General features: G+C 38.6%; 1 protein-coding gene across 8 annotated transcripts in view; it reads left to right on the top strand.

Moving 5' to 3' along the window:
- Window positions 1–23515, top strand: part of CHL1 (cell adhesion molecule L1 like) — a 357768-nt gene extending 334253 nt beyond the window's left edge. For all 8 annotated transcript variants that reach the window (XM_070776316.1, XM_070776317.1, XM_019985050.2 and 5 more), the window contains 9 exons: window positions 1230–1452; window positions 3118–3233; window positions 3479–3683; window positions 3892–4014; window positions 9061–9240; window positions 12438–12599; window positions 13214–13345; window positions 15337–15409; window positions 19892–23515. In XM_070776316.1, coding sequence (XP_070632417.1) covers window positions 1230–1452; window positions 3118–3233; window positions 3479–3683; window positions 3892–4014; window positions 9061–9240; window positions 12438–12599; window positions 13214–13345; window positions 15337–15409; window positions 19892–20108 — 1431 coding nt within the window. In that variant the 3' untranslated portion in view covers window positions 20109–23515. The remainder of the gene's footprint in view (window positions 1–1229; window positions 1453–3117; window positions 3234–3478; window positions 3684–3891; window positions 4015–9060; window positions 9241–12437; window positions 12600–13213; window positions 13346–15336; window positions 15410–19891) is intronic.
- The last annotated feature ends 718 nt before the right edge of the window (window positions 23516–24233 follow it).

Below are 24233 nucleotides of genomic sequence, written 5' to 3'. Positions count from 1 at the left end.
AACAGTGACTGTGAAAATCTCAGAAAGCTTTTGATTTCATATTTTTTCCTCTTAGAGAATTTAACTATTAACCCTAGAATAAGCACCAGACTTGAAATTATTGTGCTGATATACTACTGTTCTTTCAACTTTATTCCATCCAATCCCTCTATTAAGTACTTATAAATTAATCTGAGTCAAGAAGTATTGCAAATTCTATAAAAACATTACATATGGTTATTGAATCACTTGAATATACAGACAAAATTATTAGTTATATAAGTGACCCTTATAAATCTATGTCTAAAATCAGATTTTTATGTATTGTATATAATTGATTCATTTAAACGCATATTCCCATTTTTTGTGATATTAAACAGATGGTTTAAATCACATTAATGTTTTTTAATTAAAGTATTATTTAATTAAAAGCTAGAGTGGAAATAACCAATCTCCTATTCAAGAAATTCCTCCAGTAAATATTTCTATACAGCAAATTAAACTGGAGGATGGGGAGTGCTTTCTCATAAAAGAGAAACAGAATGGGCAAGGAGCTGGGAACTATTGTATTATAAAAAGGAGCTACATCTTCTGGGTACTAGTGCACACAAATACATATTATACAAAAATATTTACTTGTTCTCTCACTTCTCTTGGAAGGAAGATGGGGGATAATGGATGGAGTCAGATGGAGAGAGTTTTGACTGAAAAGCCATGAAAAAAAATCCCATTTATATTTAGGGATCCTGGAGTAGGAAATGGCAACCCACTCCAGTATTCCTTGCCTGGGGAACTCCATGGACAGAGGAGCCTGGCAGGCTACAGTCCCTGGGGTTGCAAAGAGCGACTAACACTATACTTAGGGAACTTTTAGCCATGTCCTTTTCATTTCTGAGGTTCTTTAGGAATGAAAAAATTAGAATATAGAAGAAAGTGTGAAGAAAAGCTAAAACCTTCTATGGAATTTCTTAGTAAGTTCTTTCATATATGAACAGTTAGAATTAACCACAAGGGCATAATCCAGACATCTAAATTGTGGGATTCTTTCTACTTGGGGAGGGGAAGGAGCAACTCTCAAGCTTAAATGAACAGAATGACAAAACTTTTCACAAGCATTTCCAAACCAAAGAGGGGGATTAAAGATCTCACCAAAAATGATCCCTTTTTTGCCACATTGCTTGTACCACTTAGGGTGGCTTCTCTATCCCCTGACTCAGCATGTCTGTGATCACGCCGACCTTCTGTTTTAGCCTTTGAAAGCCATGGAGCAGAATGGACCTGGACTGGAATACAGAGTGACCTGGAAGCCACAGGGAGCCCCGGTGGAGTGGGAGGAAGAGACAGTCACTAATCACACCCTGCGGGTGATGACACCTGCTGTCTATGCGCCGTACGATGTCCAGGTTCAAGCCATCAATCACCTGGGCTCCGGCCCTGAGCCACAGTCAGTGATTCTGTATTCTGGAGAAGACTGTAAGTGATGCAGCTGACACCCACCACTTCTAGAATAGCTTCTCTCAAGTAGATTGCACCCCTGTCGAGGAGCATTTTTAAGCAAGTAGTGCATGCAAAGAGGCTGTACTTACAGTGGGAGATGAAATTGAACACATGGTTTCTACTTTAGAGCTGACTGCGGGAGAGTTGTCAGAGGGGTGGTGAGGAAGAACATTGAAAGGTTTAATTTTATTCAGTTTCCCAAAAAAAACTACTTCCATAATGAACATCAAAGACCTGGAACCATCAGTGCACACAGCTCAGCAGCATGACTCTTAGGTGTCCAATCATATGTGCCCTTACTTGTCAAGGACCTCCTAACAGCTGCCTGCTGCCACACCCCTGGCCTCAGCGCTGGAGCCTTCCTAAGGAAGGTGAGGTGCAGACGCAGATTTCCATATAGAAGCACTTATACGCAGAATGTTGAGGTACTAATGACATAATTTTATTATTAGGTATTTATACCATAAGAACTGCTGCAAATAAATGTTTGGAAAAAGGAAAGACACTGCATTACAAATAACTAGATAGTAGGCATTATTCTCATTGTTCTTACAGTATCCAAAGTAATATTTTGATCCAAGAATAGAAAAAGGGCAGGAATGTGAAATGACTAGCTCCTTATTTACCTGCTACCCGTGTTCTCACTAAGACTTACCTGGTGGCTCAGACGGTAAAGCGTCTGCCTACAATGTGGGAGACCTGGGTTCAATCCCTGGGTCAGGAAGATCCTCTGGAGAAGGAAATGGCAACCCACTCCAGTGCTCTTGCCTGGAAAATCCCATGGACAGAGGAGCATAGTAGGCTCCTACAGCCCATGGGGTCGCAAACTACTTCTCTGTAGTTGGCTCCCTTGTAGAATGGGGATAATAATAATACCATTTTATGGGACTGTTCTAAGGATTATGTGAGCCAATCCAGGATAGGCTCTCAGAACAGTGTATGACACACAGAATATGCTCAATTACTGTTGAACACTAATATGCTCAATTAATGTTATTCATATTCACCAAACTCCCAAATCATTTGAGTTATATTAGTCTGGTTCACATGTTTCCAAGGCAAGATGCCCACAGAGGATTTCATTGTCCACTGTTTTCAGTTATCTTGCTCACACCATATCCATCTGGACAAGGGCTTTTCTCAGTACAGTATGGTACAGGCCCTCCTCTTCTCTGCTCCTGCTGCTAAGTTGCTTCAGTCATGTCTGACTCTGTGCGACCCCATAGACGGCAGCCCGCCAGGCTGCCCCGTGTCTGGGATTCTCCAGGCAAGAACACTGGAGTGGGTTGCCATTTCCTTCTCCAGTGCATGAAAGTGAAAAGTGAAAGGGAAGTTGCTCAGTTGTGTCCCACTTTTAGCGACCCCATGGACTGCAGCCTACCAGACTCCTCCGTCCATGGGATTTTCCAGGCAAGAGTACTGGAGTGGGGTGCCATTGCTCTTCTCTAGAAACCTATTAATATTGGGGCACTGAAACTCTTCTTTAATGAGAAACTCTCTTCATTCCACTTGAAACTGATTTGAGAAAAGTGCTTTCCTTTTCTCAAAAAAAAAAAAAAAATGAAGGATCACCTTTAGAAAAGGATCCTAATAATCGTGTTTGGATTATTTGAAAGCTAATCCTTCTTATGTGCCCAACAGATCCTGATGCAGCTCCAGTGATCCAAGGGGTGGATGTTATAAACAGCACATTAGTTAAAGTTACCTGGTCAACAATTCCAAAGGAAAGAGTACACGGACATCTGAAAGGATATCAGGTTTTTATCATAGCTTTTCTTCTTCTAATTGTTAAATTAATATATTTCCTGTGAATAAGACTGATTTCAGAAGCTTAAAGAGAAATCTGCTATCACCTATCACCGGTGGTACGCTGTTCTTCAGTTCCTGAGTCGTGTCCAACTCTTTGCTACCCCATGGACTACAGCACTCCAGGCTTCTCTGTCCTTCACATTCATGTCCATTGAGTCGGTGATATGTTAAAGGGTTCCTATTGTCATTGCAGGTAAACTGGTGGAAGACAAAAAGCCTATTGGATGGAAGGACACATCCCAAAGAAGTGAACATTCTGAGATTTTCAGGACAAAGAGACTATGGAATGGTTCCTTCTCTGGATGCCTTTAGTGAATTTCACTTAACAGTCTTAGCCTATAATTCCAAAGGGGCTGGTCCAGAGAGTGAGCCTTTTATATTTCAAACACCAGAAGGAGGTGAGACAGTTCAGGATTAATATCTAGTTTATAAATAACAATTTAAAATAACAAATATCCCAATGGTCAAAACATTTCCTCCCTTAGTAGTAGTAAAGTTGTACATATGTCATATGAGTTAGCTCCTCAATTTGATAAAAAGAAAAAAACTAATTTTTTAAAGAAATTTACCAATTGGAGTGTCTATTGTTGGTTTTGTGTTTTCCAGTACCTGAACAACCAACTTTTCTCAAAGTCATCAAAGTTGATAAAGACACTGCCACTTTGTCCTGGGGGCTACCCAAGAAATTGAATGGAAACTTAACTGGATATCTATTGCAGTACCAGATAAGTGAGTACATATTTGAATTAGATTTGCCTATTAACGTTTCATTTTTTTTTTTTTTTGGTTGAGTATTTGGTTTCCCATGCTGAGAATCTAATTCATGGTTTGTAGGCTGGCATACTTATAGCACAGGGGTTTGTAAACTGGCTTAGAGATCAAATCGAGCCTGCTGCCTTTCTTACAAGTTTTATTGCAACATGGTCATGTCCACTAACTTATATTTGTCTATATCTGCTTTCTTACTATAGTGGCAGAGCTGAGTAGTTGTAACAGAGATCACATAGCTCACGAAGGCTAAAATATTTACAATCTTGTCCTTAACAGAAAGGTTTGCCAATTCTTGTTTTGAGGGGAAAAAAGCAGTAAGTTAATAGACACCAGAAAATATGCATTTTAATATGTATATAGGTATTCTCAGGTGGATCAGTGATAATGCAGGAGATGTAGGAAACACAAGTTTGATCCCTGGGTTGGGTAGATCCCCTGGAAAAGGAAATGACAACCCACTCTAGTATTGTTGCCTGGAGAATCCTATGGACAGAGGAGCATGGCGGGCTTTAGTCCGTAGGATCACAAAGTGTCAGACACGACTGAGCACGCACACACTCATATATATAAGATACCTTGAGAATTAGGAAATATGCAAAGAAAAAAGTTAGTAAATGATGTCATGGATACAGAATAGGTTGGTGATGGTGGTGGTAGCCCCAGACTTGGAAGTTGGGGAGGGGTAGGAGAAATGGGTGAATAGCTTGTTTCTATTTTTAAGTAAATTAAATTAAAAAATTGGAAACAGAAAAAGAAATGATGTAGTGGAGATGCAGAGCACACTGACTTCCACCCTCCCCTGCCTCTTCTGTCTCTGAGGCATGTTTCCAGTCTCAACTCTGCATATAGTTGTATTTGTAGAATCCTGCTTCTGTAGCCCACTGCTACAGTCATGTCACACTGAGAGATCTAGAGTTGTCTTTGGACCACCACACGGGCTCTCCCCATATGCTGTTGTGCCATTAAGTTAAAAACAACATGTCTGGATGAAAGCATGTTGCTTAGATTAGATTATTTTAATCATAGCACCACCCATCTGTTACAGTCCTCAAATCTAAGTATCAGCTCAACATGGAGATTAGGGGACTGAGCTCATAAGAAAATGTTAAACTTAGAAGGCATAAATTCCTAAACAGCAGAAACATCAGGTCTATGGAAGCCCAGTCTACACTGCTTGCATAGGTCAACTGGATCATAACCCTGAACTGCCATCAATCCCTTCAACGCTTGCAGCTGTTCGTGTCAGCTATCAGCTTTAGCTTCTGTTCTGCTTTGAGTACCTGTGATTAAACAGGTACAGGCATAACCCTAATAGAGGCAGCGGTTTAGCATTTTTGAGTATTGGCTAGTTAGCAGGATCAGTAAAAATTGAGTACTCTCCCTTCATTTTTCATGAAAACAGGAAGTCTATGAAGTATGTACCGTCACTGCTTTATGGATGAGAAGTACACAGAGTTCACTTACAAAGAGTCATGCAGTAAAACAAGTGTTACGAAAACATCGAAACCCAGCTCAGTCATTCTAGATGCTGAGCTCGTGAAAGTGAAAGTTGCTCAGTCATGTCTGATTCTTTGCAACCCCATGGAATAGTCCAAGGAATTCTCCAGGTCAGAATACTGGAGTGAGTAGCTATTTCCTTCACCATGGGATCTTCCAACCCAGGGATCAAACCCCGGTCTCCCATATTGCAGGCAGATTCTTTACCAGCTGAGCTACCAGGGAAGACTTTAAGTCTCTTAATTCCATGAACTGTATTTCAAACATGTAGGAAGCACTGAAGAAATACTCGAGAACTTTTCAATGTCAACTTTATTTGGTAAAGATACATATTATCTTTATTCTAATAATAGAAAAACTGAATATTAAATAAATTCCTACCTTCATGTTGATCTGTATATAATATATAAACTTATTTTAAAAACAACTGCTTAGAATATATATAGAAAAAGCTGAAATATTAAAATTGCTGTGGTTACTCTACTACTTGATATGTGGACTTTCAATAAAATAACAACTTTATATTTACTTCAGTTCAGTCGCTCAGTCATGTCCAACTCTTCGGACCTGATGCACTGCAGCACGCCAGGCCTCCCTGTCCATCACCAACTCCCAGAGTTTACTCAAACTCATGTCCATTGAGTCAGTGATGCCATCCAACCATCTCATCCTCTGTCGTCCCCTTCTCCTCCCACCTTTAATCTTTCCCAGCATCAGGGTTTTTCCAGTGAGTCAGTTCTTTGGATCAGGTGGCCAAAGTATTGGAATTTCAACTTCAGCATAAGTTCTTCCAATGAATATTCAGGACTGATTTCTTTTAGGATGGACTGGTTGGATCTTCTTGCAGTCCAAGGGAATCTTAGGAGTCTTCTCCAACACCAGAGTTCAAAAGCATCAATTATTTGGTACTCAGCTTTCTTTATAGTCCATATCTTACATCCATACATGACTACTGGCAAAACCATAGCTTTGACTAGATGGACCTTTGTTGGCCAAGTAATATCTCTGCTTTTTAATGTGCTGTCTAGGTTGGTCATAGCTTTTTTCCCAAGGAGCAGGCGTCTTTTAATTTCATAGCTATAGTCACTATCTGCAGTGATTTTGGAGCCAAAAAATAAAGTCTGTCACTGTTTTCACTGTTTCCCCATCTATTTCCCATGAAGTGATGGGACCAGATGCCATGATCTTAGTTGACTGAATGTTGAGCTTTAAGCCAACATTTCCCTCTACTCTCTTACTTTCATCAATAGGCTCTTTAGTTCTTCGCGTTCTGCTATAAGGGTGGTGTCATCTGCATATCTGAGGTTATTGATATTTTTCCCGGCAATCTTGATTCCAGTTTGTGCTTCATCCATCCCAGAGTTTCTCATGATGTACTCTGCAAATAGGTTAAATAAGCAGGGTAACAATTTACAGCCTTGACGTGCTCCTTTCCTGATTTGGAATTAGTCTGTTGTTCCATGTCCAGTTCTAACTGTTGCTTCCTGACCTGCATACAGATTTCTCAAGAGGCAGGTCAGGTGGTCTGGTATTCCAATTTCTTTCAGAATTTTCCACAGTTTGTTGTGGTCCATACAGTCAAAGGCTTTGGCATAGTCAATAAAGCAGAAGTAGATATTTTTCTGGAACTCTCTTGCTTTTTCGATGATCCAACGGATGTTGGCAATTTGATCTCTGGTTCGTCTGCCTCTTCTAAACCCAGCTTGAACATCTGGAAGTTCAAAGTTCACATACTGTTGAAGCCTGGCTTGGAGAATTTTGAGCATTATGTTACTAGCATGTGAGATGAGTGCAATTATGTGGTAGTTTGAGCATTCTTTGGTATTCCTTTGGACTGGAATGAAAACTGACTTTTTCCAGTCCTGGGGCCACTGTTGAATTTTCCAAACTTGCTGGCATATTGAGTGCAGCACTTTCACAGCATCATCTTTTAGGATTTGAAATAGCTCAATGGGAATTCCATCACCTCCACTAGCTTTGTTCGTTGTGATGCTTCTAAGGCCCACTTGACTTGGCATTCCAGGATGTTGGGCTGAGCACACCATTGTGATTATCTGGGTCGTGAAGATCTTTTTTGTACAGTTCTTCTGTATATTCTTGCCACTTCTTCTTAATATCTTCTGCTTCTGTTAGGTCCATACAATTTCTATCCTTTATTGAGCCCATCTTGGCATGAAATGTTCCCTTAGTGTCTCTCATTTTCTTAAAGAGATCTCTAGTCTTATATCTATACTTATTTAGCTATCTATTAAGTGATTGAAATATTCTTAGATGGCTTATCTATTTTTGTGGCTATATGTTCTAAATAGTCATTGAGTGTGTATATGAGAGCTCTCTATGTACTTTGCTGAATTCTTACATTGATTGTGGTAGTTTTTCAATTGACTTGGTGCTATTTACAGGAGTGCTCTCAAGTAATTGACCAAGAGTGATTATTTTACTTCTTTCCTATGTTTGGATTAGTAATTTTTCATTTCCATTTATCTCACAGCATTGTATCTACAATGAAGGCATTTTAAGTTAAAGAGTAAATATATTTTTAGGGTCTCTTGGACCAAGTGTCAAGAGTGTTTATTCTAGCCCTTTTCTTGCCACTAATGGTTGCACAACCTTGAACATACCATTTCATCTTGGATTATTCTTTCAGTAGTCTTAGAGCACTTTGAGCTCTTGCACAAATATCAAGATCTTGCTATGCTGCAGGTTCTTTGAAAGGCACTATCTAAATCATATTTTTCTATACAGCACTTTACATAGTGCTAAGTATACAGTAGACATTTTAAAATACATTAATTTATCAGTTTCTTGAGTCCTTGAATACTTGTTCAGTGCTACATAGTAAACCAGAAACTATAGAAGACTCTGGTAAATCACTGTTCAAATTTTTACAATAAAAGATTAAAAAGTACTTAGCTCAGATGGTAGAGAATCTGCCTGCAATGCAGGAGATCCGTGCTTGATCACTGGGTCAGAAAGATCCTCTGAAGAAGGAAATGGCAACCCACCCCATGGGTTCTTGCCTGGGACATCCCATGGGCAGAAGAGTCTGGAGGGCGAAACTCCACGGGGTCACAAACAGTCAGACACGACTAAGCGACTAATACACAGACACACACACACACACGTCAAGGATACAATGAAAATATGTCAGTGGGGGAGCTCATCATTGTTAATAGGTATGGTAAAGCTGCAGAGGCTGTCCAGTGTAGCACAGTGATTAGGAGCATGGGCTTCGGAGTTAAAAGGCTGTGGTTTAGATTCAAATCCGGGTTTGCCAGTTAGTGGCTCTAGATCTAGGCAGTGTGTTTATTCTTGCCAGATCTTAAATTACCCCTGGATAATATGTCATAATAATTGTATCTACCTCATAGAATTGAGTTGATAGAGACTATGAATAATTAAGATGGCAGGCCACAAGCATGAATAGAAGCAGAAATAAGGCATAACATAATTGAATGGCTAAGACTACAAAATCCGAGGTGTTGATGTTCATGTTTCTTTCTTCAGTAAATGACACTGATGAAATTGGAGAGCTAAATGATATCAACATTACAACTCCATCAAAGCCCAGCTGGCGTCTCTTGAACCTCAGTGCAACTACCAAGTACAAATTCTACTTGAGGGCTTGCACTTCAAAGGGCTGTGGAAAACCAATCACCGAGGAGAGTGCTACATTAGGAGAGGGGAGTAAGTACCGGAGGTTTATGCATGCTCCGTTTTAAACTGCTCTGAAAGGAAGGCACCATGGTAGTCACTATAAATCAGAAGTGATTGTGCTCTCAATCTGTCTGACCTTCTGTTTTCCACTGATGTACAGAATTTATTTTTCTTGTTTCTAAAGTTCACATTGACTCAATTTATGGATTTCTGCACAACAGTAATCAAACTATAGCCTCAGTGTATATAAGGTCAGGAACTATAATTTTTATTAAAATAGGGGGCTATAAGGTCACAAAGTTAGTCATAAGGTTAGTAGAGCGGGTATTTTTCTTTTGGAAATGTTTCCACCCAGAAAAATGTTTGCCTCTTGCACTGGTAGACATCTTGCACCACTGATCTAACACATTTCACCTCCATGTCATGACTCATCTATACAGTGATTCATAAACCAATTTTATTTTACTGTCTACTGGATGATGCCAAGTAATTAGCTTGAAACTGGCTCATAACACTATCGTTTCATTTGTATAGTTCGCCTAATTCAATTTTACTTTTCTATTTTTTTTCCAACTCAGCCCATTTCCCTTCCAAAATTATTTCTCCAATTATGATTTTAGAAGTATTTTTACTAAGCTTTCTATGTTATCAACAGGGCATTAGGAGATTAAATAAGAAGGTAAAGCAAGAAAGGGAAGTGGATTGGGGGAAAGGATAGACATACTTTTAAGCTTAAAAAAGAGGGCCTTGCGTAGAATTCAAGTTGGTGAGACCTAGAGGGGTATTGGAGGCAGGCAAAAGGAAATGGGAGAGAGCAGGAAGGGAAAAATAAACAAGTCATTTATGTATCATGTACTACGCATCCACTGTTCTGGATGCTTTCCCAAATTTTAGATTAAATGAAAGGTAGAATCCATGGGAAAAAAGAGAAAATAGTAACAAAGAAACGTGAACAGTCTATCATTTATATAAGACATATATTACAATGTGTTTCAGTTCATGAATCACTATGAAATGAATGTGTAAATGGTTATGCTGTGACCTTGGTCAGTTTGTTTCTTCCTCTCATTTTGTTCCTACTCAATGTAAATACTGAAGAGCTTATGTTTTCCTAAGAGTTCCTATATACTCAAAACTTTCTTTTATGGGGGAATGTGTATATATACATATGTATATATACACACACACATATCCAAAATAGTTTCTCTCAAAAACTCAAATTGTTCTCAAGGATGTATTGGACACCAAGTGAATTGAAGAACTTATTTACCTACTTTTAATGGTGACTGAAAACACTCCAGTAACTAAAAGGTTCTTGTTCCTCTAGAGTTCAAATGGTTAACAAGTGTCTGACACCAAGAAAATAAGTCAGTATAGTGGTAATCTAAATATGCAACAGTAGTATTTTCTAAAACAGAGTTTAAGGCCTGGGGAGGGTTACTTTTATTTAAGGACCAACAGTATATCAGAAATTCCTGGCGATTAGCAGCATGTAAGAAAAAAAAAATCACAAAATTGTCTTACAATAGTCATGCATTCTCGTATATATAGAAATATTGGTAAATGTCGGCTTGGTTGCATTGACAAGTTGTTTTCATAGGGTGGAAAATGCTGTTTATGTGGCTATATAAATGATGCTATTCTCTTCTGCAAATTCAGACTATAACTAATGTACTTGAGCGTCTTATAGCATATTTCTTCATTCCCATGTGTCATGATTTGAAAGTGTTTCTTACTAGTATGTTTGTGCTCTTTTTCAGGATTCTGCAATGTCAGCTACTGTCCCCTTCCCCTGTTGACACTGAATTTTCTTCTATAGGCCTATATTGCCATATTTACAGAAAAAACAACTAGTCTTTTCCACTTGATTTCAGCATGATCTTTGGGGAAAAAATGAAAAAAATTTATCTTTCTATTGAGAATATCATCTTGCTATCACTAAATACTCTAAAAATGTTAACTTTTGTGCAAATTGGAATCTGTTTCTGAATCTTTCTTTTCTTTGCTCTGCCTGGATGGTCCATTTTAAGGTCATCTGGCATTAAATCAGAGAATGGGATTTGATACACAAGCATTTTTTTCCCCATCATTTTCTGGTTGTCACTCTGATTTTCAGGTGGCTTACATTCCATAATCTAAAAGGGGGGAAAATCGAGTTAATCAGAAATATTCTTTTTTGTGTTGTTACTGGTTGCAATAAAATCCTTGCTTTACTCTATTTTTCAAAAGCTTGTGCTATTTAATGGAACACTAAATTTCTGTTTTTCAAAGGCAAAATTAATTGTGTTTTGTTTCAAGTGTTCAATCTTGAAGGCTTTCTTCAACTAATATAACTGGTCTTATTTTTCTCACGGTGCCATTTTTAATGATGTCTTTGTGTTATCAGTAACTATATAATCAATTTTTACTCTGTGTTGAAAAGTTATACCTAAATTTTAACATGTGACACATTCTCATTTAAAGCCTTTAAACATTGTTAACATTTTATTGAGTTAATTCTTAGCAACATTATGGATCAACAGCAAAATTATTTTAGATATTTTGTTTTAATTTCTGATATTATATGTATATTTTAATTATACTTGTCATATTTTTATCTGCTATAATATTCTACAATTAATATATTGACATACATTTATTTTGAATTGTAAAGTTCTCAAACACTTCAAAATTTTCAATACATTTCATTTCAAAGTACCTATAAACCTGCACTTTTATGTAGCCTAAGTTTCTAGAAATTTCAAACAAACATTTAATATATGAACATATTATGCTATTCTACCAATACTTATGAAAATGACCAAGGCAAGGAAGTAATGTAGATTAAAGGTTTTAATGCCATATGCTTTCAATTCTAAGCCAAAATCTCCAAATCTGGTTCCTATGAGGTTTGTGAAAGTCCAAATTGCACAAAGTGACATTGTATAGTTTTTTGAAGTCTGTGTTTGGTTTTAAACCATTCATATGACCACGCAAATTTATAGCATCACTTCATCAACAAGTGTATCATTTTTAAAGGACATGAATTAAGTTCATATACTCCATTTCAGCACATTAAAAAAGAAAATCTTGAAATGTTGATTTTCTTCATCTTCTGATAATTCAGAACTGAGAAAAAAATGCTACAAATGGCTCTCATTCATCTCAAATAACAGTACTTTTTTGCTTTTCATGTCCTACTTTTCAGTGATTACAATTCATATGAATTAACTGTGTACATTTCTTAGGTAAAAGTGTCGGGAAGATATCAGAAGGAGTAAATCTTACTCAAAAGATTCACCCAGTAGAGGCATTTGAGCCGGGAGCTGAACATGTAGTTCGCCTTTTGACTAAGAATTGGGTTGATAACAATAGCATTTTTGAAGATGTAATTGAGACAAGAGGGAGAGGTGAGAAATGAGATTCTGTTTGGAGCCATCTTAGACAATACATCTATGCTCTGTAGATTATTTACTTTTACATACTTCCTATGTTGGAAATATGAAGTACATTGGCTGTAAAAACTATAGTGTCAATTTGTTTTGGCATAGCGTTTTAAAAGTATCGAAATGAACAATGTCTCACCAACATCCAGACTTACCCCTTAATTGTTTTTACCAGAGTAGTTGCCTAAAAATGTCTGCGGCTAATTAACATGTGTTAATAACAAAAACTAAAAGCAAACCCCCAGAATCTCCTTGGCAATCTGCATGTAACCAAGGCAGCTTGTGCTTTTGCCTGCTTGCTGCTGCTACTGTGTTCATCTTGATCTGTCTCTACTGTTTCTCTGGTTTTCATCCTAAGAGTCAAATGCAGTTTGAGAGGGCCCTTTCTGAACAATGAGTTAACGATTTATCAGGATTCTCCTGATGAACTGTACTTCAAATCACATACCCTCTAGGGGCACTCCAAGGACAAAAGTGATGCTATTTTGTTTATTTAAAAATGATGTTTAATGTTCCCCAAAGGGGCTTCATGTCAAAGACTGTTTCCAGGACTCAGTGTGCTTCTCTTTGTACAACAGAATATGCTGGTCTGTACGATGACATCTCCACTCAAGGCTGGTTTATTGGACTGATGTGTGCAATTGCTCTACTCACACTAATATTGTTAACTGTTTGCTTTGTGAAGAGGAACAAAGGCGGAAAGTACTCAGGTAAAGCTGTTTCTTACTATGACTTTAAATTTTACCAAGTAAATTCTACTTACCTGTTTAGGACATCCCAGGTAGCTTAGATGGTAAAGAATCTGCCTGGAATGCAGGAGACCTGGGTTTAATTCCAGGGTTGGGAAGATCCCCTGGTGGAGAAAATGGCAACCCACTCCAGTATTCTTGCCTGGAGAATACCATGGACCAAGGAGCCTGGCAGGTTACAGTCCATGGGGTCGCAAATAATCAGACACGACTGAGCAATTAACTTTCACATTTTACATTTAATTTCTAGGAGACCTTCGTAAGAGACATCTTCAATTGTTTTAATTACACATTAAAGTCTATTTATATTAGTACATTAGTTATATACTGTACTGAGAGGAAAAGAAAATTCCTCTAATAACTAACCAAAGGGTGTATGTATGATCAACAGAATTATTTCTAGGTAGTTACTTGTTTTATGAATGAAAGTATTTCACTTTTTAAAAATGAAATATTCATTTCTAGTATATCAAGTGTGGAGAAGGCAATGGCACCCCACTCCAGTTCTCTTGCCTGGAGAATCCCATGAACGGAGGAGCCTGGTAGGCTGAAGTCGATGGGGTCACTAAGAGTCGGGCACGACAGAGCGACTTCACTTTGACTTTTCACTTTCATGCATAGGAGAAGGAAATGGCAACCCACTCCAGTGTTCTTGCCTGGAGAATCCCAGGGCCAGGGGAGCCTGGTGGGCTGCCGTTTCTGGGGTCACACAGAGTCAGACATGACTGAAGCGACTTAGCAGCAGCAGTATATAAAATAGGCTCTAGAGAGGCATATAATACTTCCATGCTTCTATTTTCTATCTGTAAAATATCACAGATGTTAGGGAGACTTGTTAGTAAATCACACACATATATTTTAACAGTATGCCTCTCTATAAATTCATGACCCAGAGATATTTTGCACTAGTACATTCTAATAGTACTGGGTTCACTAGTTAGCTGTGTTAACTTAACCATTGCTGGGAATGCATCCCTTATTCCTCTGATATATATCAGGTTTAATACCTCTTGAATTAATGGTACATAAAATATAAATAAAAATCATCCTAGTTAATACTTTACCTTCATTCAATTTGTAAAGAGACATAGCATTTCCCTTTGAGTATATGCCCAACAAATTGTCCTTTGTGAACTGTTACCTTATCCAGATTCTGAAGGAGTTTCTTCAAACTGTGCTCTTAAACACAAGTCAGCATTTCACACTGCAGGAAAACCAAGAGAAATTCTCATCTCTCTGCAAGTAAGTAGTAAAAGGTGCCATGACAGGGGATTTTAGTTCGAATTTTCTGAGCACAATGAGGCAACAATCTTCATGTTCTATATCCCACTGTTTAGAATAAATCTCATTTAACCTATGGTATTATAGACTTTAATATTCTGATTATTGAGGCAGTTTGGAGTAAGAAGAGAACAACCCAATGATAGACTTTTTAGTCCTTTAGTTTAACAACATCGATCTGATATCAGCCAATGACATTTTCAGGAAGTTTAGCATAGCAAATTGCTCAGTCGTGTCCGACTTTTTGCGACCCCATGGACTGTAGCCCACCAGGCTCCTCAATCCATGGGATTTTCCAGGCAGGAATACTGGAGTGGGTTGCCATTTCCTTCTCCAGGGGAACTTCCTGACCCAGGGATAGAACCCGGGTCTCCCACATTGTAGGCAGACGCTTTACCGTCTGAGCCACAAGGGAAGCACCGTGAAATGTACATGCAGTAATTTGGTCTTCATTGAGCGACTGTAACTACGTTTGACTCTTTCATTAAGACATGTTGCCCACATAATACTGAATTCATGTATAACTGCACCAGGCTGTAACGCTGGTAACAAAGAGGTGAAAGATGAGTGAATAGGTACAGACATAAAACACTTGACTTATTAACAGTGCTTTGAAGATATATGTCTTTAAAAATGACTCGTATTACTCCTCTACCTGTGTGTGTGTTTAGTGAAAGAAAAGGAGGATCTTCACCCAGACCCTGAAGTTCAGTCAGCGAAAGATGAAACCTTTGGAGAATACAGGTAAACATTACACTCCATTTAAAAATGCATCAAAGCATATATCCATCAGGTTAAATAAACTTTAAAATATATTAAAAAAGCATTTCTACTTAAAGCTTAGGACTACATTTTAACACCCTTATAAAGAATAGTAATACAAGTGATTGATAGCAACTAGATGTCTGTGTGAGGAGGTGTAACTGCTATCTAGGTAGACTCTGTGTGCTTGGACTATTTCCTTGAAAGGTGTTATTCACAGGACAGTATTGTTATTTAGAGATTATCTATATAAAATAGATAAAATATCTTGTAGTCACTCCTCACCGTAGCCACTGTGAACTCAGGTTGTATTCAGTGTATACGCATAAACGTGTATTTTGTGTACCTGCGGTGTGGACCTGCAAAGGTGTGTAAGTCACAAAACATGTCCTCAAGATGAACCTAGTCTGTGGGGAGGGGGGGAATTATCTATGCAAATGATTGCAATTAATTAAAAAGGGAGCAACTATTGCTGTCTAAGATGAGCTCTGGTAAGAGTTCATCCAAAGAAGGTTGAGACAGTCTTTAAAGGATGAAAAAGATTGTGTCACTCTTAACCCCTGGACCAAACTTACACAAGTGTGCCAAAATGGGAGAAACTGCAAGGAATCTGGTAGGAGGTAAGTACCTCTTGAGGGTGTGTTACCCTTCTCACTCTCTTGTTGTCAGTGTGCATCTTCACCTTCCCATCACCCTCTTCTTGACTTACCTGTTCCTGTTGAGGACTCTGTTGTTTTCAGTCAGGTGCTCTGTATACTGCAGCCAAGGGAGCTGTTGCAGTTTCCAAGCATATACGACCATTAGCACACACGACCAGGATCCATATTACAGAGCAGACTCAGTTGGCTCTGACTGGCCCCTGCCCTGGATCCATCATTATAAACAGAGATGTGGAATATTCTCATTAGCTCTCCTGCATTAACTTATGTGGGCTTCCCAGGTTGCTCAGATGGTAAAGAATCTGCCTGCCAATGCAGGAGATGTGGGTTCAGTCCCTGGGTTGGGAGGATCCCTGGAGAAGGAAATGACAACCTATTCCAGTATTCTTGCCTAGAATTCCATGGACAGAGGAGCCCGGTAAGCTACAGTCCATGGGGTTGCAAAAGAATCAGACACGACTGAGAGACTAAGCATGCGCGCATGTGCGCGTGCGCGCACACACACACACCAATGTACATATGAACCTCATGGTAAGCTCTCCTTGCCTCTATGCTTATTTTTCTTTCCTCCATTTAGTAAACACTCTTGTACTTTGATTCAGTTCAGTCACTCAGTCGTGTCCGACTCTCTGTGACCCTATGAATCGCAGCCCACCAGGCCTCCCTGTCCATCACCAACTCCCGGAGTTCACCCAGACTCACGTCCATCGAGTCAGTGATGCCATCCAGCCATCTCATCCACTGTCGTCCCCTTCTCCTCCTGCCCCCAATCCCTCCCAGCATCAGAGTCTTTTCCAATAAGTCAACTCTTCGCATGAGGTGGCCAAAGTACTGGAGTTTCAGCTTTAGCATCATCCCTTCCAAAGAACACCCAGGACTGATCTCCTTTAGAAGGGACTGGTTGGATCTCCTTGCAGTCCAAGGGACTCTTGATATTTCTTGGTAAATGACTTCAGATACTTTATAGGAAAAGGAGCATTAAAGGGTGAAAGGAGGGACAAAGAAAACTTTAAACTTTACAAAGTAGAAAACTGTGCCTCAAATCCCACAAGGCAAGGGTCATTGAAGATCTATGGCAACTGTTTAAAATGCTTTTGAAAGACATATTACTTGATCAATTTTATAAGGAAAAAAAAACTAAAGACATTCCTTATTCAAAACTCATTCCCTCGTTTTGCGGCTGCTCTAAAAAGCCAGGTAAAACCACCCCCTGCACTATTTCACCTGGCATCTTGTTTAGAGTAGTTAATAGTTTTCATCACCTTTCCTCAAAACTACGTGTATTCAGGAAGATTATTCCAGGAGACAGTAACATACGTGAATTCTCATCTTTCCAGCTTCTGCTAATAGTTTGTTCGCTATCCTGTTGCCTGGCCTGTAAGGTAATGCCACATTTGGTCTTTTAGTTTTCTTCATATTTGTTTTTGTAACTGTAGCATCTTAGTTCTGGAAACAATTATTGTAAGAGTCAGGACAGTCTGAATTATCAGTTCAGTTAACAGTTGCTCAGTCATATCCGACTCTCTGCAACCCCATGAATCACAGCACACCAGGCCTCCCTGTCCATCACCAACTCCCGGAGTTCACTCAGACTCACGTCCATCGAGCCAGTGATGCCATCCAGCCATCTCATCCTCTGTTGTCCCCTTCTCCTCCTGCCCTCAATCCCTCCCAGCATCCGGGTCTTTTCCAATGAGTCAACTCTTCGCATGAGGTGGCCAAAGTACTGGAGTTTCAGCTTCAGCATCATTCCTTCCAGTGAATACCCAGGGCTGATCTCCTTTAGAATGGACTGGTTGGATCTCCTTGCAGTCCAAGGGACTCTCAAGAGTCTTCTCCAACACCACAGTTCAAAAGCATCAATTCTTCAGCACTCAGCCTTCTTCACAGTCCAACTCTCACATCCATACATGACCACTGGAAAAACAGACCTTTCTTGGCAAAGTAATGTCTCTGCTTTTGAATATGCTATCTAGGCTGGTCATAACTTTCCCTCCAAGGAATAAGTGTCTTTTAATTTCATGGCTGCAATCACCATCTGCAGTGATTTTGGAGCCCAAAAGTCTGCCACTGTTTCCCCATCTATTTCCCATGAAGTGATGGGACCAGATGCCATGATCTTCGTTTTCTGAGTGCTGAGCTTTAAGCCAACTTTTTCACTCTCCTCTTGCACTTTCATCAAGAGGATTTTTAGTTCCTCTTCATTTTCTGCCATAAGGGTGGTGTCATCTGCATATCTGAGGTTCTTGATATTTCTCCCGGCAGTCTTGATTCCAGCTTGTGCTTCTTCCAGCCCAGCGTTTCTCATGATGTACTCTGCATAGAAGTTAAATAAGCAGGGTGACAATATACAGCCTTGACATACTCCTTTTCCTATTTGGAACCAGTCTCTTGTTCCATGTCTAGTTCTAACTGTTGCTTCCTGACCTGCATGTAGGTTTCTCAAGAGGCAAGTCAGGTGGTCTGGTATTCCCACCTCTTTCAGAATTTTCCAGTTTATTGTGACCCACACAGTCAAAGGCTTTGGCATAGTCAATAAAGCAGAAATAGATGTTTTTCTGAAACTCTCGCTTTTTGGATGATCCAGTGGATGTTGGTAATTTGATCTCTGGTTCCTCTGCCTTTTCTAAAACCAGCTTGAACATCTGGAAGTTCATGGTTCACGTACTGCTCATGTCTGGCTTGGAGAATTTTGAGCATTACTTTACTAGCGTGTGAGATGAGTGCAATTGTGTGGTAGTTATGCTGCTAGTGAAGACAACTCCAGATATTTTTCTCTCTTAAGTTGTGTGTCCACATGCCTGTGTCCACCATTGATGGCTCTGGCCATCCTGGTCCTTAGGAACACTGGCTGGTAGGGGAGTATGCAGGTCACCACAGCAGAAACCGGAATATGGCACAGGGAGCACTCACTCTAAAGTGACACTGTCATTCCTGCTCACTTTTCTTTGGCCAAAGCAAATTATATGGCACTGCCTAACACAGAGGGAAGTGAAGTACCATCCTGCCCTGCTTCTAGAAAAACTGAGCGAAATGAAACAATTTGATGGACACCACCAGCTACTACCCCATTCTATAAAGTACTCATCATGTGCTAATTACCTTTTACCCCAATTTTTCCTTTTTAGAATTTTATAAAATCTTCTCATTTGGTATATAGCTTTATAGTGTGAAAGATGTTGGTATTAAAAAAAAAATCCTCAGCTAGAAATGAAGAAAACTGTATCATTTGAAAGACATTTTACTAACTCAGAGTTGAATTTGTTAAAGAATAAAACTCAGAGCATAAATGCAGGATACATGTAACATTCCTATTCTAAAAATACCAGCTATTCTTTTTCTAATTTAACAACCCTGAATTTATAAACTGTATTGAAGTTCTTTGGTTACAAGAAACAGAATTTAATTGATTAACCTGGACAAGAGAGACATTTTTGGAAGGATCTGGAAAAATACGGAGGATCAAAGGTGAAGACAGAAAATCAAGCTTTGATGACCAGGAGTTCTGAAAGTGTAGGAAATAACATTTGTTTTCTATGTACATAAGCAGATTGAATATCTGCGTGTCTCAGTTTTAAAGGGAAGCAGGAGTGTTGTGAATGGCAGAAAAGTTTCTCAGTTACTCAGCATAACACAAATTGGTAATGACTTTCTAAACATTTCTTTATGAAAGGGTCATTTAGAATCTGTCTTCAGTGCTAACATGATTATCTGGAAATTTTTAAAACCTATTAGCACTTTGGCATGAGTCTTGCTTTCCAGGAATATTTCAGATTTTGTCAAACTATTCTTTTTTATTTTCTAGTGACAGTGATGAAAAACCTCTCAAAGGAAGCCTTCGGTCCCTTAACAGGGATATGCAGGCCACAGAGAGTGCCGACAGTTTAGTGGAGTACGGAGAAGGTGACCACGGTCTCTTCAACGAGGATGGCTCTTTTATCGGTGCCTATGCTGGGTCTAAGGAGAAGGGATCTGTGGAAAGCAATGGGAGTTCCACAGCAACGTTTCCACTCCGGGCATAAACAGAGCACGTAGCACCAAACCAGTGGTTCACACCAACCTTCCAGATTTAACTGTTCAAGGGAGCAAGAACATTCATATAGAATAGAAACATTCTGGCAGAAGCTTTCACCCAGAATTCAAACATCCTGCAACTCTGTTCAGAAAAAGAGCACTGCCTTGAAAAAGTGAAAATACCTAGCACTATAGGCCTGGAGTTTTTTTGTTTTTTTTTTTTTCAGGTGCTCAAAATGCAAACGACAAAAACAGATCCTGTATTTAGGTTCACCTCAACTGAATCCAAAGTGTCTCTCCGCTGAAATCATCCCTGCCTGGCTCCACTCTTCACTGTGTTTGCATAGATGTTGCTGCCTTGTGGGTTTTCTGCGTGTGCACATGTGTACTCAGTCTCGGAGAACTGTCTCAGTGACTTCACTTCATAACAGGTTAAAAGATGGTAAGCCACCTGGTTATTTAAGCTGTAAAGAGGAATATGAATGTCTTATTAAATAACACTTCATTGAATATATATAGTCTGAATTTATTATTTAAAATGTTACTAGCAGAAGTCGTAGGTGAACAATCAATTAGTATTTATTGAGCTCCTAACTCTTTGCCCAGAGATGGTCTTGCTTAAACAGAATTCTTTCAGTTTCAACATGAACTTAGTTTCTATCAGGTATGACACCTAAAAACACTTTTGTTTGTTTTTCTTGGACTCAATTCAGCTGCAATAGAAGCAGTGGTCAGAAGGTGATCTTACGAAAGAACAGGCGAGAGAGGTGTCTGTGATGCTGGGGTCTGACAACTGTATCTATTTGATACCTCCATTTCTAAATTGACTGCTTTTACCTATGTTTGTATAATGGTATGTTCCATATATTTCGTGAATGCATTGTACATATTATGTTAATATTTACACAATTTAAAATAGAGATTGTTTTATTTTGAAGTGAGAAGAACATTAACAGGCATGTCTGTACAGCTAGAGTATATAGTAATATACCATTTTTCATCAATCCACAGCTATGACCAATAACATGAGGTTCCCAAACTCTGAAGACTTTGTACAAAGCATTTGGATTTTGTTCTTATATGCTTTTCCAACAATCTCAAAATAAAATATCATATAAATATTGAGGGGGATGTTTTCATATTTTTCAAAGTAAATTTTTGTTGTTGACTGTACTCCTACCCTAGCCCGCCAAGAAAAACCGTTTACAGCATAAATTCCTATACATATGTTTGCCTATATCACATTTTAAGAATCTTCAGGGTGGGATATTTTTCTGTGTTCTCCTTCTGTCAAAGCTAGTACAAATTCAGAGAATTTATTTCCTGGCCTGTGAACTACTGGTCCTTCTCAAATTGTACATGAGAGAAGTTTAGAAATACTATGAAGGACTGTGCATATGTGTCAGTAAAATTCAGTGTTGAGCTTCTCATTTTATGGAAATATTTCTTAACCTTAAGTGTATTTCTGAATTATGTTTACGTGAAACCAACTCGCAGGTTTTACTTTCATTTTTGAACTCGACCCATGTGTATAGATTGTTCAAGCCTTGACTTTTATTCATGTAGCCCACACTCTCTCTTGTGGACCAAAATGAGGGATTGTGTATAATAGTCAAGCAGTAATCCACACTGAATATCTAATTACCATTTTAAACCTTGTGTGTCCTCCCAAATGGATAGGCAGCAGAAAAGAATGTCTTTCTTACAACAATACTTGGTGGGTCAGGACTTGACCACACTTCTGATGGAAGGATTTCTAAAGTGGGAAGGCGCTGTGGTCCTCAAGCTGGGAATGAGGAGCCACACACCCCTCCAGCACCTTGAGCTTGATCCCCACCTAATTTTAAGGCAGAGCTTTTCTCAAGGAAGAGTCATCATGTTTGGACTTACCTGGGGGGAATTTCTGGTACTCAGCTATCAGTGAGGCCAAGGTTAGGACTTCTGAGCTTAGTTCTTCCAGTATCCCGGTTCCTCATCTTTGTCATCAGCTGAAAAGGTTTCTGCAGGTTGGACATAGTCTCAAAAATGCATTAGGATTAATATAAATTTAATCACCTTTCAATTAGACGTTAACACAAATAATGTTTTATTTTCCTGGATCACAGCGTTCTTTAACTTGTGAGCAATAAGCATGTTCCTGCTCATATTTTCTGAATGTCCCAAACATATGGATTTGAAAAACGAGATTGCTTGAAGATGGCCTTTAGCTATGACTCTTCATTACCCTGTGTTTCAATAGCATTTGGTTTCTACTGGGAATCTGCACAGAAGGAATAGGTCTATGACTAACTTTCTCTAGCCTCCAGCCAATATTATTTCAATGTAATAGATTGTATATAATCTCCAGGATTGATGGTGGGAATCAGTTCCTAGGGAGCTGTTCGAGGGTTAGGAAAACTCAAGTTCTCTTCCTGGTTCCAGCACTGACGTTGTACGTAAACCTTAGGCAAGTTGCGTGACCCCTTTGCTTCAAACTGTCTCGACTTTAAAGTGCTAACGATGATCTCAGTTACCTTATCTCTGTCACAGGGTGTTCTTTTGTATGAAGAAAAATTTGAAAATGATAAAAGCTAAGATGCCTTCTAACTTCATAAACAAATCTATAATCTAATGATACGTCAAAAAGTCACTCCACACATACCAACTTTTTTCCTGTGAACACATAAATATATTTTTATAGAAAACCAAGTCTACAGGAAATAAATCTGCTGTTCAATGAGCAGTATGGTTTGCACATGCCATCCAAAATTATTAATCAGAAGGAAATTAAGCAGGGTCTTTGCTATACAAAAGTGTCTTTCACTAATTTTGCATGTGTTTATAAGAAAATGTGAATTTGGTGGATTTATTGTTGGTAAAAAGGCATCTGATATTTTAGATGTATCCATATTTATAAAAGTGTAAAGCACAATGGAATTATGCTGGAAGTCTCAAATAATATTTTTCCTACTTTATATTCATGGAAGAGATGAGCTAAAGAGAGAACAATAATGAGAAATGGTGGTGTGTTTTTCTAAGCACTTAAGACATAATTGCCAACTGAAACCCTAAAAATGTTTACATGTCATTAAGGTTTGCTTCTTGTAACAATTTTAAATTGATTATGAAGGGATTGGGTTTGTAATCTGTGGTAGTATGTATCCTAGTTGCCATAGTGACGTAAGTAGGGTTGTGCCAAAGCTTACTTTGTTTATATCTTAAATTGTTGGATTACATCATCAAAGCAGATAAAAGATATGCAGAACTGGTTTACCTGATTTTCTTTTGGCTAGAATTAATATTCATAGTAGAACCTTATTAAAATGTATTTGTATTGTAGGTGGTGTTTGTATTATGCTTATGAATATGTATGGTTTAAAAATATTTTCAGTATACAAGAAATTCAACTTTCCCAATAAACGTTCAACTTCACGTACTCTAAAAATGTTTGCCTTTTTTCTATCCACATAAGGAGAGTCAGAATTTACATATCAACCTTACCTTCAGTTGCCTCTGATCCTGGGATATCTGTAAATGAAGTATAAATTAAAGGTATAAGTAAGGTATTTTGAGCTGAATGATAATTTTTACAAATAGACCATTTAATATCATCTACAAACTGTAATATGCCAATAAACTCTACAGTTACGATAAATGTAAAATTAAGATGAACATATATTCCTCTGATTGGTTTTAGAACAATGTGTAAGTGTTCCTTTGCAAGGAAACATCCAATAGGCTGCACTTTCCACCAAGGCTAGTGGGTAATCGGAACACCTGATCCGGCTCAGCAGAAAAATCTACTGAAAATTGTGATTTCTAAAAAGCATTTTCTGTGTACTAAGCAGTTTACATACAGTATATATACTTTTTTATTCCCTCACTCCTCTTAGAAACACTTTAGAAAGGTGGGTTGTAGTTTAAAGTTGACTTATTCATGGTTAGAAACTTCTTGGTTTTAATATAGTATGGTCAGAACGTATACTAGGGGAAAACAGGCAAAACTGTGTCTATAAAAGAGTTCAGTGTATACAACCTAAAAAGCAGTCATTTTTGTAGGTAAATCTGCTACAATGCAATTCTCCAGGAAGAAAATATGGTATCCACGCTTACTGGATCCTCAAGTTCCTGGCAGACTCAATCCTAAGTCTCTT

Source organism: Bos indicus, chromosome 22, assembly GCF_029378745.1.
Source record: "Bos indicus isolate NIAB-ARS_2022 breed Sahiwal x Tharparkar chromosome 22, NIAB-ARS_B.indTharparkar_mat_pri_1.0, whole genome shotgun sequence".
NCBI classification, from domain to species: Eukaryota; Metazoa; Chordata; class Mammalia; order Artiodactyla; family Bovidae; genus Bos; species Bos indicus.
The sequence above is the reverse complement of the archived record's forward strand: the minus strand, read 5'-3'. Positions and strand labels throughout refer to the sequence as shown.